Below are 16,025 nucleotides of genomic sequence, written 5' to 3'. Positions count from 1 at the left end.
CCTAAAATTTTATTTCAAAGTATAAAAATGATTCAACTGAAACACTGGCTGGGTTTAGTCTTGTAATTTTCAGTTCTCTATGTCAGTGATTCTCAAAGTGTGGTCCCCAGACCAGCAGCAGTATATTACTTAGGAACTTGTTGGAAGTGTGAATTCTTGAGCCCCAATAATTGATCTTAATTTGTTTTAATGAGCTCTCCTGGTGATCCAGCAGATTTTGAGGCATGCTCAAGTTTTAGACCACGGTTGGCAGTAACTTAAGAGCAGTTATCAATACAAACATAAGCTATGAGATATTATGACTGTATCGTTACAATCTAAAATAATCTATAAATATCAACTGTGAAATCATACTTCTATCACGTCGTCTTGTAGAAGAAACACCTCAGTAGGCATTTTCAATAAAATTAATATAAAATATTAAAATGAAACCAATCATGAACCTTATTTGATTAAAAATAAGAAAACTGTAATTTGCTTCCTCTTCCAGTTTGCAGATCCATATTCACTTCAGCATCAGCATTATCACATTTTAATCTTTTTCTACAGATTCAGTTAGAAGCCTTTAAGTGAGGAAGAATACACAGTGGTGCAATTACCAGGAAAGAGTGAGAAATTTTCAGTGTGTGCCAACTGAAATTTTTATGTGAGCAAATACTAGTGTTATTAGTGAACTATTAAATAAATATGAAATCTATTGGCTTAAATTAATTCAGCAAGAAGTTGAAACTAAAGTTGCAAAAGGTTATGAAAAAGGCTAAACAATCTGCCTACACTATTTCCTCTTACTAATCATAGAACTAGTATAAAACTATCCACATCTATGTATGTTAAATATTTCTCATTTAATTTTCTGATAGGAAAACATCCTTAGAAATTTCAGCTAAGAATACATTTAATGCAATACATTAAAATGATTACAAAACCACTGGGAAAAGATCTAGTTTTGGCTTACTACAAATTTGGCCTAAAAAGGAGCGTCAAGAGCCTGATTGATTACAAATTTCTGCCACAGCCAAGTGTTTACTGAGATAACCTTCTGGTGGAAAATTACTTAATCACAGTTCAAGTACAGAATGTTTCAGGTGTGTAGGCACTAGATAATTTTAAGAAGTTTTATTAAAATATTTACAACATATTGAGCTTCTGGTCTATGAGAACCTAAATCACTCTTAACACTGACACTGCACATAAATTTCCATTTCCAATCAAGTATCCTTCCATAAAGTGAATACTGGCAATGTTAGACAGGGCTTTTAAACCTAAACATTCTTTGAACATATATATATATAGCTAAGTTGCTTCAGTCATGTTCAGACTCTGCGACCCCCGTGGACTGTAGCCTATCAGGCTCCTCTGTCCATGGGATTCTCTGGAGGGCAAGAATACTGGAGTGGGGTGCCCTATCCTCTTCAAACATTCTTTACTAAACACGAAGGAGTTGGTGATGGACAGGGAGGCCTGGCGTGCTGCGATTCATGGGGTCACAAAGAGTTGGACACGACTGAGCGACTGAACTGAACTGAACTGAAGGACACAATCTCCAACTTTGGAACACTGTGTTTAAAAAAAAAAAAAGACTAACATTAAGTACTAACCATGTGCCAGCCAATGTTACTTATTCTCTCACTAATCTTAGTATTCCTAGCCTAGATCTAAGCATATAATATATACTTAACTGGCATTTATTTTTCAAAAAAGTAATCATTATTAAGATGAGGGGATTCAAAGACTAAAAAAAAAAGGTTCTGGCCCTCAAGGAGGTTACAAATCGAATTCGGAATCATGACACGCGAAAAGCTAAACAACCTATAACAATTAAAAATACCACGTGGCAGGGTTGCGATTATTTGCAAAGTCAGTGGCAAAGAAGAGTGCTATAAATTCTGACCAGAGAGAGAGTACTATAGACTGCGGTTCCGGTCTCCCGACCAGACGGCGACACTATAGTTCAATTTAAAAAAAGAAAGTGACACAGCACTCATCCCACCCTAAAATTATCATCAGAGGAAGGAATACAATAACTAAAGAGAACGGTGTAAAGGAAACTTCCATACACAGCTTTTAAAGCATACGATGGCCCTGATAAAAGTGAAAACGGGCCGCAGAACACAATCTTTCGCTGGATCTCCAGGACCTCTGAAGGCTCCTGAAACACAGTCTCTCAAGGAGAGCATCCTTCCTCCTTTCTCCCTCAGCTCCCTACGAAGCTTTCCACTGGACAGCCGTCCCAGAAATTTCTCCCAGCATCCGCAGTGACAGCAACTCTCATCTTCCTCTCCCTCCCCTCGCCAGTATCAGACGGTGGCATCTCCCGCCAGGGGAAAAAACGGAGGGCGGGGGGCGGGGGGGAGGCAGAATAGGCGAGAAAGCTTGCAGCTAGATTGATTTAGGACGGGAAGAGTAGGTGGGAGGACGCGGGGGTCGAGGGCGGAGTCCTCCCAGCTCCAGCTCCAGTCTCTCGGAGGTCTAGCCAATATCCCACTCCCCCTGCTCCACCCCAGGGCGCGCCCCTCGCCCGCTGGACCTGAACTGGGAGGCGACGGACTCGAGTGACAGCCCCACTACCTGTGCGCCCCCAGCCCCCAGCCCCGTCCCCCAGGCCTGCGGGGAGATGCCTGCCCCCGCCCCACGAGCAGCGGCCCCGGGCTCCTTCTCTGATTCTAGTCCACATCGCCGATGAGTGACAGGTCCCGGGGGAGGCAATCGCCAGCGCTCGCTGGTCGGGCCCGCGGGTGCAACCGTGCGCCGAAGCCCTCCAGCAAGCACGGGGAGTAGACAGAACGTCCCGGGCGGCCCCAGGGGACCCGGACCAGGCCTGGCCTTCCCCGGTTGCCCCACACCCGGCGGGGGTGGCACTTACTGCGGAGGTTGTGGATTAGCTCCGAGTGGCTGGCGCCGCCGGATTTCCAGGCCATCGCTAAGCACACCCGGAGCAGGTACAGAACCACCTTCAGCGCGGCGACGGTGCCCAGTAGCTTCCCCAAGAGTGAGACCACCTCCCACACGGTCACCGCCCCGTTCTCGTCCCCGCTGGAGCCGCCGCTGTTACTGCCGTCGTCGCTGCTGCCGCCACTGCGCGCTCCCGGCATCCCCCGCGGCGCGCATGCGCTCTGTGACGCCGCGCGGCCTCGGGCGCGGCCGGGTGGGGCCGGAGGCGGGGGTGGCTTCGCGACCCGCAGCCCGGGCGAGGGGCCGCTGCGGCTGCCCGAGACTGGCGGCTTGGCCTCGCTGAGTCAGCGCCACCGCCGCCACTGCGTGGCCTTTCTGAGACCTCGGGCTGCGCAGCGCCTCCTTGCTTGGGTTTGCCCTGCGGTCAGGCGGGGTGGGCCCCAGCGCGGCCGGCCGCGTGCCTCGCTGCGGCTCTGGTCACCGAGAGCGGTGGCAGGATGGCAGGGCGGGTCTGGTTCCGAGGCTGCCGGTGGCTCTGCAGTCGTCGCTGGGTCAGCTGTTGCGAGTGGCGGGTCTGCTCCTATAGCTGTCCAGATTGTTAAACGGTGGGCTTCCTCCGGTCCTGCCTTCACCCAACCCAGTGAATGACTAACATATTTAGGTCGGTTAGAGTCAGAGCTCCCTATGGTGAACATCGAGTATCTTAAACGGAGGGCAAACGTCCTCTCTAACCCGAGTACTCCAGGCTCTAGCTAACAAGTACATTTAGTGGCTGGTTAGCAGAGACTTTGGGACCCTGATTTGTTCTCAGCTCTAAAGCACAAATTCAGAGAGTGGAAGAAGACAGACACGGGTTGGAGGGGGAGCACCGAGAATGCTTTGCTCCTTAGGAAAATGCACTTGCTTAAATACACTACAGTAGCCTGTGGCGACTGTTTTTCTCCTAACACAAGTGTGCGTTTTTAGCTATTTAAGCCTCACAAATTCCACCATTAGACTGGACCCCGGCTTTGCTGCTATCAGCTATGCAAGACACCGAGTGAGAAACTGACAAGGAACATTGCCAGTAGAATCCAACTTGCTGACTCCTAATCAGAACGGAGACTGGAAGGATCCAGTCATTTAGTCCCAATAAACTTTTAAGGAAGGAAACAAAGCTATGTAAAGACATTGATGCTACTGCGTCAGCAACAATGCTCAAATTTTAGTTCTAACCAGACCTTGGCAAATGTGGTGTCTATGTAAGTATGTGTGTATATATATATATATATATATATATATATATATATTCCAATCCAAAATATACTTATATATTAACTATTTCGTGGGATTCTGCGATAATAACCGAAGCAGCATTCTTTACTTCAATATTGGGAATAAATTAGCCAGTTTGGGACTCAAAATTGGAACTGGGGGTCTTCAGAATTACAACTCCAGTTTCTGACCGTGTGTGTTATCATTGAAGAAAAGTACTTGCTTGGGGGGACAGGGAGGGAGAAGTTTTTAATAATACATTGGTACGTTAATGGACGTACTTCCACGAGAATTTAAGGATTTTTAATCTTTTCTATGCGCGGTGAAATGCAAGCCTGCTTAGGTGTGGCTACTAGCTCGTTTCTCTTGCATTGCTTTTATTTTGTTTTTGCTCTTAAATTTGTCTTTACATTGCAAATTCTTTTGCGCCAATGTATTGTCTCGGTGTTCCTATACGATTTTGCAGATTAGAAGATGATCCTACAGCACAAGGACGGGCATGCTCTTGCCCTGGTGCACAAGGACGGGCATGCTCTTGCACTGGTTCAGAGCCGCCTTAGTGAGGAAGGCCGTCGCATCTTCGCGTTTGGGGCAGGGTTGTTCGTTCCTGCACTGCGGACGGAGGAGAATTGGCTCTCTGCAGCCACCGTCCCTCATAAGGTCCGGTCCAATCAGGGCTCAGCGAGAAGGGGCGGGGCTGAGTGGCGCGCGCTGTACTTCGTGCTGTGCCTACCTGGGTTCCTCTCAGCATGGAGGAAATTTACGCTAAGTTTGTGTCACAGAAAATCAGCAAGACTCGTTGGCGACCATTACCTCCAGGGAGCCTGCAGACAGCGGAGACTTTCGCCACGGGCTCTTGGGACAATGAGGTACCCCTGCGCCCGACCGGGAGTCCCTGCTATCTCCTTCCTTCCAGGAACCGCGCCCCCGGCAGCCAGCGCGCGAACTCCTGTTTCGTAGCTCCTCGCGCGGTTGTCTGTCTCCCGAATGCACGTCTCACGCTCGGTCGCCTTATATCTGAGAGGCATCAGTGGCCTCGTTTCTTGTGTTTTTAATGATTATTATGCCGTTTGCCCTGGATACTTTTAAAGCAGGGTTGATTGAAGGCAGTGCACATTTCAATTTCGAGGAGTTTAATGTATATTTCATCTCAAAATGAAATTTTCTGCTTTTCAGGAAAATTATGTTTCACTGTGGTCTATTGGAGATTTTGGAAACTTGGATTCTGATGGAGGATTTGAAGGAGACCATCAGTTATTGTGCAGTATCAAACATCATGGTGATGTAATGGATTTACAAGTACGTCTGTTGTAATATCCAAGAGCTAACTTTTAAAAAATTGAGAGTAATACATTGAGAGATGTAAAGGACCTCAAAGTTTGTCTAGTCTTACCCTGGGTTTACAAGAACTTGAGTTCTCTGTAGGTTATGATTTGTCATGTCATATAGCTGGTTATGGCAGAATCAGCACTGGGGAAGGGGATATGAAGTTAATCATAGCTTGTTTGTTTAATTAACCATCTACTATGTGCCAAGCTGTGTTTACATAAGTTAATTTCATTCTCATGGAATGCTGGCGAATCAAGTATTGTTATCTCTCTTATGAGAAAACTAAGATCTTTTGAGCATGGATTATATGACAAATACTGTGCAAGACACTTTACATGTTTTTGCTTTTTGAATTCTCGTTTTATAAGTTTACCAAGGCTTGGAGAACTTAACTTGGCCCAGGTTTCAAATCGGGTAATAAGTGGTGGGAATGGAGTTAAGTTTTCAAATTCTGATCTGTAAAACTTCAGAGTCCCTGCATTTTCTTCTGTGGAAAGCTGCCTGACCCTGGGAATTATACTCTCCTAAACCTTTATGGTAGTTGTACAAAATTAAATCAATTGTAGATGAACAGGTTTGAGGGGGGAAATTATTGTTGTTTATTCTTCATGAAAATACTTTTATTTGTATAGCAGTTTTGACTTTGGCATTTTATTTGCTTAGCATTTGTAGGTTCTTTGCATTTTAAAATTGTTACACTGCTAATTGAGTTAGATAAATGGGCTTCTTCCCTGCTGATATTTATGAATTTATAACATGCAGGAATTTTCTGTTTAGTTTTTGGACCAGGAAAGAATTGTAGCTGCTTCATCGACAGGATGTGTGACAATTTTCCTCCACCATCCAAATAACCAGGTAAAGAATTTTTGTTTGAAAACTCAGTTTGCATTTTAATTATTTTTAGGAAGGCTTAAAGAAGGCTGTACTTAATAATGACAAATAATAAAGTTTTATTGTCTCAAAAACTATAAAAAGGAGGGGGAAATGTCATTGCATTACCCATCTTTTAGTTGACCAATTCTAGAACCATTTCTGTGTGAACTTTCATTGAAATTGGGTAACTCTTCAATTTTCTTAGGTTCCATGTAACAATATGGTATTCTGGCAAGTAATTTTCCTGTAACTTTCTGTAAAGATCCTCCTCTGGTTTTCTGAAGAGAGAAAGAGCACTTTCTAGCTCAGACATCATGAGAGGGAGCAGGAACAGCTACTCTGCTTCTGTGAACAGAACCGAGGTTTTAATTAGAAGGAAAGACACACTATATGAAGGCTTGACACTTTTTCTATGCTTTCCTTATATGTCAAAGGCTAAGAGTGCTGACCTTCAGAGCATAGTTTAAGGGCAGTCCTTTAAAATAGGCCCACTTGAAGTTAACAGTTTTAAGTTGCTGGAAGAGAATGCTTATTTAGATTTGGATATTGATAAAGGTCATCTTACTAATAGACATGCCTAGTAAGTATAAGACCCAGATCTAGTTAAATGTTATTCTTACAGAATCATCTGGAAAGCCCTGCAGAGATTTATCTCGTCAGTGTAGATCAGTTCCCTTAAGAATTTAGAGTTGTCTTTGAACACATAATTACCTGATGCTTAAAAACTGTTTCTTTAGTTTGAGATAAGTTTGGAATATAATTAAACAGGGTTTCTTTGGAATCTAATCTGGTGAATACAGAGCTTTAATGGAAGTATTTCCTAGACCTTAATACTTTGAAATACAAAGCGAAAAGAGTACTATTTTTCGAGAAAGGTATAAAACACAGTTTTAAAATAATAGTGTAGTTAGGGAAAGTGCTAATTATTTGGAGCTTTGCTTTAATTAATCATAGCCTCATTTCTGACACCTAGACTCTGTCAGTCAGCCAGCAGTGGACAGCAGCTCACTACCACACGGGTCCAGGCAGTCCTTCCTGTAGCAATGCACCATGCACAGGTGTTGTGTGCAATAACCCAGAAATTGTCACAGTTGGAGAAGATGGTCGGATAAATCTCTTCAGAGCTGATCACAAGGAAGCTGTAAGAACTATAGGTAAGAAAAATCATCTTTCTTTGGTCTATCTTACAGTAATTCAGCACCTCCTATGTGCAATGCCAGGGGTTAAATGTTTGAGGGATTTAGAAATATACAAAGCAGGATCCCTTTATCAAGATAGTATGTTGATAAGGCCTGTATGAAGGACTGACTAGAAGAAAGAGAAATTTGTGGGGAGGATGGTTGGAAGGAATTATCGGATAAAGAATTGAGGGGCAGGGCAATTCATTTAATCTAGATTCGAGACCATAAATAATACTGAGAAGTGGCACGCCAGATAAAGGGAATAGCAGAGAGGCGGAGTAAGGCCAGTCAGAGAATGACAGACAGTGCAACTTGACCTGACTTTAGATATTTGTATAGGAGAATTGAGAGATGAAACAAGAAAGGTAGATTGCAGTCAGGTTGTGAAGGATAATACCCTTTTTTAGGTAGACAGCAAAAGAGCCATTGAAAGTTTTTGAGCAAAGGGGTAATGTACCCACATCGTGTTTTAGAAGGATTATTTAGTGCAGTGGTAGTGGTTTAGTTGCTAAATCATGTCTGACTAGTGTAGTAGTTCTCAACCATATTTTGCACAGACTTGCCCGAGGAGATTTTTAACAGCCCATCACCCTAGACCTCTTGAATTAGAACATCTATGGATTGAGCCCATGAATCAGTTTTTTGTATTATTATTATTTTTTTTAGTTCTGAGAAATACCATTTGTTTAGCTTTGAAAGACTGCTGGCCTGGTGACAGTTTTGAGGAGGGTCACAAAACAAAAGTCTTTAAGTATATACTAAATAAAGATGTATAAGCTTAGACACACTAGAAAAAGCAGAAGGACCATTAAGGCAAACAGGAAGAACTTCATGGCAGAAAAGAGAGCTGATAAGGATAAAGATGAATCAGTTTGAGATGAGTCAGCAGAATAATACAGGGTCAGAATGAGCTCTGTAGGAAGCTGTGGTGTTTGGCCCAACAGAATGGAGGTTCCGGATGAAGCACTTGAGTTCAGTTGCTCTTTGCGACCCCATGGACTGCAGCCCTGTCCATCACCAACTCCTGGAGCTTGCTCAAGCTCATATCCATTGAGTCAGGGATGCCATCCAACCATCTCATCCTCTGTTGTCCGCTTCTTCTCCTGCCTTCAATCTTTGCCAGCATCAGAGTCTTTTCCAGTGAGTCAGTTCTTCACATCAGGTGGCCAAAGGATTGGAGTTTCAGCTTGAGCATCAGTCCTTCTAAAGAATATTCAGGACTGATCTGCTTTAGGATGGACTGGTTGGATCTCCTTGCAGTCCAAGGGACTCTCAAGAGTATTCTCCAACACCACAATTCAAAAGCATCAATTCTTCGGCACTAAGCTTTCTTTAAAGTCCAACTTTGACATCCATACATGACTAGTGGAAAAACCGTATCTTTGACTGGATGAACCTTTGCTGGCAAATGATGTCTCTGCTTTTTAACATGATGTCTAGGTTGTCTAGGGTGAAGCAGTGGTGGGAGATAAAATTGGATCATAAAGAAACTTGAACAGCTGTCTCAGAAATGGAGGGTAGCACTCTTAAGTGGAAATAGAGAAATATATGAAAACTTAGTCCTCCAGTTGGAAAACAGTTCAGATGTCCTGTGAGTAATATCAAAGGAGAGTCCATTTTAACATATGTTCCTATATTTTTCCATAGAAATAAAATTGTGACTTATTTAAAATTTCACTTGTAATTTTTCAGTCAACAGAGGGAACACTGTTTAAGGTATTCATGGAAAAGTGGTGCCCTGTTAACATACACTGCAGTTTTCTTAATTTACAGACAATGCAGATAGCAGTACACTCCATGCTGTAACCTTCCTTCGAACTCCTGAGATTCTTACAGTAAATTCAATTGGACAGTTAAAAATATGGGATTTTAGACAACAAGGAAATGAGCCCACGCAGATATTATCACTGTAAGTTTTGATCTGTAATTTCAGTAGTATAAAGCAAATTTGTTTATTTGTAGCAACTAACTTTATAAGCCATATTGTATTTCAATTGCATGTTAAGAGTAATTTCTGATTAACTTTGATAAAGCAAATACAGTTGACCCTTGAACAATACAAGCATTAGAGTCACTGACCCTCTATACACTCGAAAATCCATGTATACTTTATAGTTGGCACTCTACCAGGAATCCTCTGTACCAAAGGTTCCACCTTCCCAGATTCAACCAACCTTGGATCATGTAGCAATGTATATTTACTATTGAAAAATACTCATATATAAGTGGACCTATGTTGTTCAAGATCAATTGTATAATTTGATGGACTTGATAATACCTTGCTGCATTTAATAAATATTTGTAGTATTGATTCAGAAGTTTATATTTTCTTTTTGAAATGTATATTATTTAATGGGGAACTTATTTTTGCTCATCAGGTAATCCAATTAATAGTGAAATAATACGCTCTAGATGTGATTGGGAGAAAAATACGGTACAAGATACTTTTTCTAAGCAGAAATCCCCTTTCTATATGTGCAGCCTTCTCTAGATAATAGTATGTGTCAAACTGAAAAATAAATATGTAAACTAAGCATTAAATAAGACAGAGTAGAAGTAAGGAGTATGCTGTTTATGTTGATATATAATGTTTTTTAAAAGCTAAGAAATGGAAATGTTTTGCATATCTTACCGTCACATTTTCTTGTTGCATATATGTCCAAATTGAAGAGAGAATGAATAACTCCAGCCTTTAATTCCTCCTCAGAATTCTAGTATTTAGAGGTATATTTAATGTAATCAGGTTTTTGACATGATTTAAGTTTAGCCAGTAGCCCTAGCCACAAAATTATCATTTAGTTACTGGGATGAAATTTGTTTCATTGGTTATTCAATGATAAATTATACTTTACCACTGTTTGAAGTCATCGTATTTCCCGTTAAAGGACTGGTGACCGAGTGCCACTCCACTGTGTGGATCGACATCCCAACCAGCAGCACGTTGTAGCTACTGGCGGCCAGGATGGAATGTTGAGTATTTGGGATGTTAGACAAGGTACAATGCCTGTGTCTCTACTAAAGGCTCATGAAGCTGAAAGTAAGTGTTGTGAAGATACGTTAAGTTTTTGGTGGCTGAGCTATACAACGTAGCGTTAGCAGATTTCCATAAATGATACATCATTCTACAGCAGAACTTTTGACTGAGTTGTATAAATTTGTAATGATTAACTCCTTTCTTATTTGACATTTACGTTCTTTAACATGTTTATTATACATAAAACTGTAGTGATTATCCATATATGTTTATCTTTATGTGCTTATTTTTTAGGATAATTTTTTAGAAATAGAATTGATGAGTCAAAAAGTTGGTATAATTTTAAAGCTGTGATTCATGTTGACAAATTGTTCTACATAAAAATAATAACCAGTTTATATTGTCATACCCAGTATGTCAGAATGCACTTTTCCCATTCAAAATGCAGGTTGTTATTCTTAATATTTGCCAGTCTGTGTGTTCTTCAATTTATTATTATACCTTTTTTTTTTCTTTTAGCAAGAACAAGAGATATAGGCTCTTCCTTTTTTTTGTTTGTCCTTTGATTTTAGTGGAGATGTTTTGGCTGAATAGAAGTGTTTCATTTTATCACCACAGGTCAGGGTGGGTTATAGTTTTAAATTCTGTCTTAGGAAAAGTTGGTATTAATGCTTAAATAAAAGTGTAGAACCCAGTGGTAGTTAGAATTATAAACTTTCAAAGCTCTTCTCACCAGCTTATTTTTAAATGCCAGCCTTTATTGTTAAGCAGAACACACTAGTGGCTTGTAGTGTATTTCGATTCATCTTGACTCTTGGCTAGAGGTTTGTTTTCTAACTGGAAAGTATATAAATACATAAGTATCTCGATTTGGGCAGTCTGCAATGGCTCTGTTAGGCTCTTCTGTTTTACTTTGTTTTAGTGAAACAGCATGAATGTACTTTACACAGGGACTCACCCAGGACACATTCTTTTCCGGAGGAAGGTCACCTTTTTGTTCTACAGCATGTTTAATTGTGGTAACTGTCAGAATGAAAATGCCAGCTTGCAAACATGTGCCTTGCACTTTTTATACTACACTCTGGGTGCTTTCTGTGCTGCCTTTCTGAGCCTACCTAACCCAGAATCATAGAACCCTTTGTTACAGACTACTTTTTTTACCTTCATGCTGCAGATACCTTCCTGAGAAGTCCTGGCCAGTCTTTGGTTCCCAGGTGTCTGTTGGCACACAAAGTTCCCCTTAATGTTTAGAGCTTGAGGAGCCCCCAGTCCCAAGTTGGCTTCTTAAAAGTCCTTCATCTGAAACTGGATCCAGATTCTTGAAGCCTTTCCAGGTTTTGGCTTGCTGAGAGCTAGTTGCTATTTCTGTGATACAGAGCAGAGTCTTGGCATGAGCCAAAATTGGACTCTGCCTCTTAGAACTTCATTTGTATATTGCTTTTATGGTCTTCCCGCTCTCCCTTTCCAATAATAAAACCTTCAAATATTAATGACATAGGAATTGAAAATAAAAGAACTTAACAAGTTTCAAAAAATCTTTCAGAATTATCCCATTGTCATATTGGGTTAGCGAAAACTTTGTTCGAGTTTTGGCATAAATTGATATGGAAAAACCTGAACACACTTTTTGGCCAACCCAATACTTTTCCATATAAAAAAGCAGTAGGTCAGATGACTAGCATTTATGTTCATTCATTTGCTGGCCCGATACATGAGCAGATTTACTTGACTTCTTTATCCTATCTACATTATATTATGCCTTCTCTTTGACACTGAAGCCTTTGATTTTTATCACAGGCTTGGAGTTTGAAGGTGTGTGACGGAGGTTAATGGACGATATGCCTAGAGGTAGCGTTTTGATGTTGGTTTAACTAACCCTGGTTCTTATCTCATAGTGTGGGAAGTTCACTTTCACCCATCCAACCCAGATCATCTGTTCACTTGTTCTGAAGATGGATCTCTCTGGCACTGGGATGCCTCCACAGACGGACCTGAGAAGTCGTCACTCTTTCACCAAGGTAAAATGTTTTAATGAAGATTCTTGTGGGCAGCTTGAGATTATATTTTGGTATGCCAAATGAGAAATACTCGTATTTTTAACATTAAGGAGTGATAGAAGGTTTCCATTCTCTGGCCTCAGGGTAGATTTTAGTATCACAGGGCATGAAATCTATCAGCTACTGACCACTATACTGCTGACGACTAGAAATGCTATTAGCTGGCTAACTTTGTAAGTACATTGCTGTGGGCCCTCATGCCACAGAATAGGCACTGATCACTCTCCTATATTACATTGTCGAAGGTGTATGACTCTTTTTATGTATTAAGGTACTGGTTTCTCAGAATAAAAGGCTCTGTCTCCTGATTAAAGACAGAGGTAAGTAAAGGTTGGACTTCCCAGGTGGCGCTGGTTGTAAAGAACCTGCCTGTCAATGCAGGAGACCTAAGAGGTGCGGGTTCAGCCCCTGGGTTGGGAAGATCACCTGGAGGAGGGCATGGCAACCCACTCCAGTATTCTTGCCTGGAGAATCCCATGGACAGAGGGGCCTGGTGGGCTACTGTCCGGAGGGTTGCAAAGAGCTGGACACGACTGAAGCGACATAACACAAGTAAAGGTCATCCAGAAACTATATACTTAAAATCAAAACGAATTTTTATTTTCATTTTTGGTATTTTCTAAGCTTTCTGGTTTTGAGCTTGTCTGTGACTGCAAACTTCGTTCATTCAGTCAGCAAATGTTTATGAAGTGCCATGTGCTAGGTACCCTTCTAGGTGTTAGAGCCCATGACACCGAGCAGAAGAGCCTTGAGGCACGTAGAGCAAATATTCCAGTAGACAGTAAGTCAGTAGATGATATTTCAGTAAAAGTCCAAACAGAAAAGCAGAAACTACCCTGGGTTTAGAAGGAATTGTTTTCATGTGTGTTGGGCTAGAAGAACAAAAGGGAATAGGAGGGATGCTGGAAGAGCAAATAGCAAAAAGGAGGAATGCCCAGAAATGAACAGTTGTTACTAACCTCCCCTGTCCTGTTAGAAGTGCTGTCAAGAGTTGGTTCTGGATCAGCAGAAAAGGTGCAACCTCAGCTGGGGCTGGAATCACTGTGCTGGTGTCAGAAACCTGGAGCTTTTTCCCATCCCCACCCTACTCGCCACAGCTTCTCTGCCTTCGTCACCCACAATAGTTATCTCCCATGCTCAGGGTTCACCTGGAAGGCAGATAGCAAGGGAACCTGGGAAAAGGAATTCATTCCTACAGTACATAGTAGAACATAGCAAAGGAGACAGAGCAAAATGGAAAAGAACTGGATCAAATACCCTGATGACCATGCAGAAGAGTGAAGAGAGTAGGATGATAAAAAAAAATTAATTGGGGAGGGGCCGCTTGGCAGAGGAGAGATCTCAGCAGAGACCTGAAGAGATGAAACTACTAGTCACAGGCAAGCATTCCAGTAGAGGAAACACCAAATTCCAAAGGCCTGAGACTGCGAACAGAAAAGAACCAGTGTGGCTGCAGTTCAGCAGGCAGGAGGGGGAGTAGATGGTGAGAAGGAGCTGAGGAGCAGGACTCTGCAGACTGGGAGCAGCTGAGATATCGTACTGACGTCACCAAATGCCACTGGAGAATTTTGAGCAGGGAAGTGGGGTGATCTGTCTTATATGTTTCCAAACAATCGCTTTGGCAACTATGGGGAGAGGGTTCGAAAAGTGGAAGCAGGGGGACCAGGAGACAGACTTTACACAGTGGTTCTAATGTTCATTTTCACAGTATTCAAGAGTAATACCAGAGCAGTAAAAGGTAAACAGAAACTAAGAAGGAAAAGTCCAGAACTTCTCCAGAAAAATGCTGGAAAAGTATGGAATGTGCAGAGCATGGATGGAGTATGCCTGTGCTAATAAGTTCATGTATGGAGAAACTAATAGTTCTATTAGTTTCTAATGAATACCCAAGAGTAGGTATTTAGGTATTCAACTAAGCACTTGGTTTTTTATTTCTTCTTCTAGCCCCACTATCTTGCATTTGAGATTTTATAGTTTGAAGAATGCTGGTTAGATTGGAAATAGTCATTAACTGTATCCTGTGTCTGGTATTGCAAAGAACAGTATTAGACGCTGAAAAAGTAAAATAATCTATACAACCTGCTCTTAAGGAATATTTAATTTAGTTTTAATTTAGGAGAAGGGGCCAAAGAAAGTTAAATCATGATATAAGAAATGTTGCAAATAGTAAATTATTAGGGGTGCATACAAGTGCTGTGGGTTCCAGGAAGGAAAAGAGAAGCATGAACTAGAGTCATCTTGACAGACTTCTCAGAAAAGGAAGTTGAGCTGGGCTTTGAAAATCAGCAAGATTTAAACCCACTAATTTTTCAACTTCCAGGTATGAGAGACTTTGCCTTGTATTCCCAGCACTTAGCACAGAGCCTGGCATATAGTAGGTGTCAGCCATTTATTGAGAGTAAACGAAATCTGTCTGTATTTGATCTGGCAAAAAGTAGAAAGAAAATTTCAAATGAAGGCTAAAACTGAAATAATTAATTCTATGTTAAATGCAGAGCACTGTCAGAGATAAAAGTTTATAATTTGGTAGTGTTCTAAAATTCTACTTTTAAGAACATTTACCTAAAATAAACACAAGAATAAAAGGAGATCTACAGCAAGTTGATTATATTTTTAGAAATATATATTTTTAGAAATATGTCCAGAAATTTTCTCATGATCACTTCATTTTTTGATTATCTAACCGTGTAGATCTCTACATATTATCTACATCTATTCTACTTGTCCTCTAGCCATTTTGCTACATTTCTGAGACTTTCCATTAAAGTATAAATAGGAAGACAAGGTCAAAATTAATCTTGTGCTTTGCTGAAGAGTTCAAGTTTGAAAGCCATGTTATCCCATGAAAATTTGAGTGTTTAATATCACTGACTTAGAAGCTTTTGGTCAAAAATGGTGATGCGTTATAATGGAATCATCAGCCTGTTATTCTTGAGAGTTAAAACAAGTTTATATCATTACATTTTTTAGATATTAGAATTTCAGAGATTTACTAGTATAAAATTGGTCTTGAACAATGTTTTCCCGTTTTCTTTTTTTTCCCAGGAGGAAGAAATAGTACTTTTTTGTCTCATACCATTAGTAACCAAGCTAATGTTCACCAATCTCTTATAAGCTCCTGGCTCAGCACTGATCCTGCCAAAGATCGTATTGAAATCACAAGCTTGCTTCCTAATAGGACTTTGTCTGTGAACAGTCTGGATGTTTTAGGTCCTTGTCTTGTTTGTGGAACGGATGCAGAAGCAATTTATGTTACTAGACAGCTTTTTTCATGAAGATACTAAAAGATTTCAGGTAAAACATACAGTTACAACCTTTCAAATGCCAGTTTCTTTGCAAATTTTTGTTATTGGAAAATGTGAAATTTGCAAGGGGAACATCCATAAACTATTGTTAATGTTGATGCCCAGTTTGTTAGTTGAATATTGCTCTGACAGTTGCTGGAGTCTGATTGATGACCCATGG

General features: G+C 41.1%; 2 protein-coding genes across 4 annotated transcripts in view; one reads left to right on the top strand and one right to left on the bottom strand.

The window, feature by feature from the left end:
* Positions 1-3,092, bottom strand: part of PCMT1 (protein-L-isoaspartate (D-aspartate) O-methyltransferase) — a 41,289-nt gene extending 38,197 nt beyond the window's left edge. For all 3 annotated transcript variants that reach the window (XM_068984878.1, XM_068984875.1, XM_068984877.1), the window contains exon 1: positions 2,864-3,092. In XM_068984878.1, coding sequence (XP_068840979.1) covers positions 2,864-3,092 — 229 coding nt within the window. The remainder of the gene's footprint in view (positions 1-2,863) is intronic.
* A 1,803-nt stretch (positions 3,093-4,895) lies between these two features.
* Positions 4,896-16,025, top strand: NUP43 (nucleoporin 43). Its single transcript, XM_068985439.1, has 8 exons — positions 4,896-5,015; positions 5,323-5,445; positions 6,253-6,330; positions 7,322-7,502; positions 9,303-9,438; positions 10,415-10,566; positions 12,399-12,521; positions 15,606-16,025. The coding sequence occupies exons 1-8, from the start codon at positions 4,896-4,898 to the stop codon at positions 15,833-15,835; spliced, it is 1,143 nt and encodes a 380-aa protein (XP_068841540.1). The 3' UTR covers positions 15,836-16,025.

Source organism: Capricornis sumatraensis, chromosome 13 (genome assembly GCF_032405125.1).
Source record: "Capricornis sumatraensis isolate serow.1 chromosome 13, serow.2, whole genome shotgun sequence".
Lineage (NCBI taxonomy): Eukaryota > Metazoa > Chordata > Mammalia > Artiodactyla > Bovidae > Capricornis > Capricornis sumatraensis.
The sequence above is the reverse complement of the archived record's forward strand: the minus strand, read 5'-3'. Positions and strand labels throughout refer to the sequence as shown.

What these genes read in the sequence shown, in the direction of transcription:
- NUP43 (XM_068985439.1), top strand. Translation starts at nt 4,896, where the DNA reads ATGGAGGAAATTTACGCTAAGTTTGTGTCACAGAAAATCAGCAAGACT. An exon ending in TCCACCATCCAAATAACCAG is followed by an intron (nt 6,331 to 7,321) that starts GTAAAGAATTTT and finishes TCTGACACCTAG; the next exon opens with ACTCTGTCAGTCAGCCAGCA. An exon ending in GTCGTCACTCTTTCACCAAG is followed by an intron (nt 12,522 to 15,605) that starts GTAAAATGTTTT and finishes TTTTTTTCCCAG; the next exon opens with GAGGAAGAAATAGTACTTTT.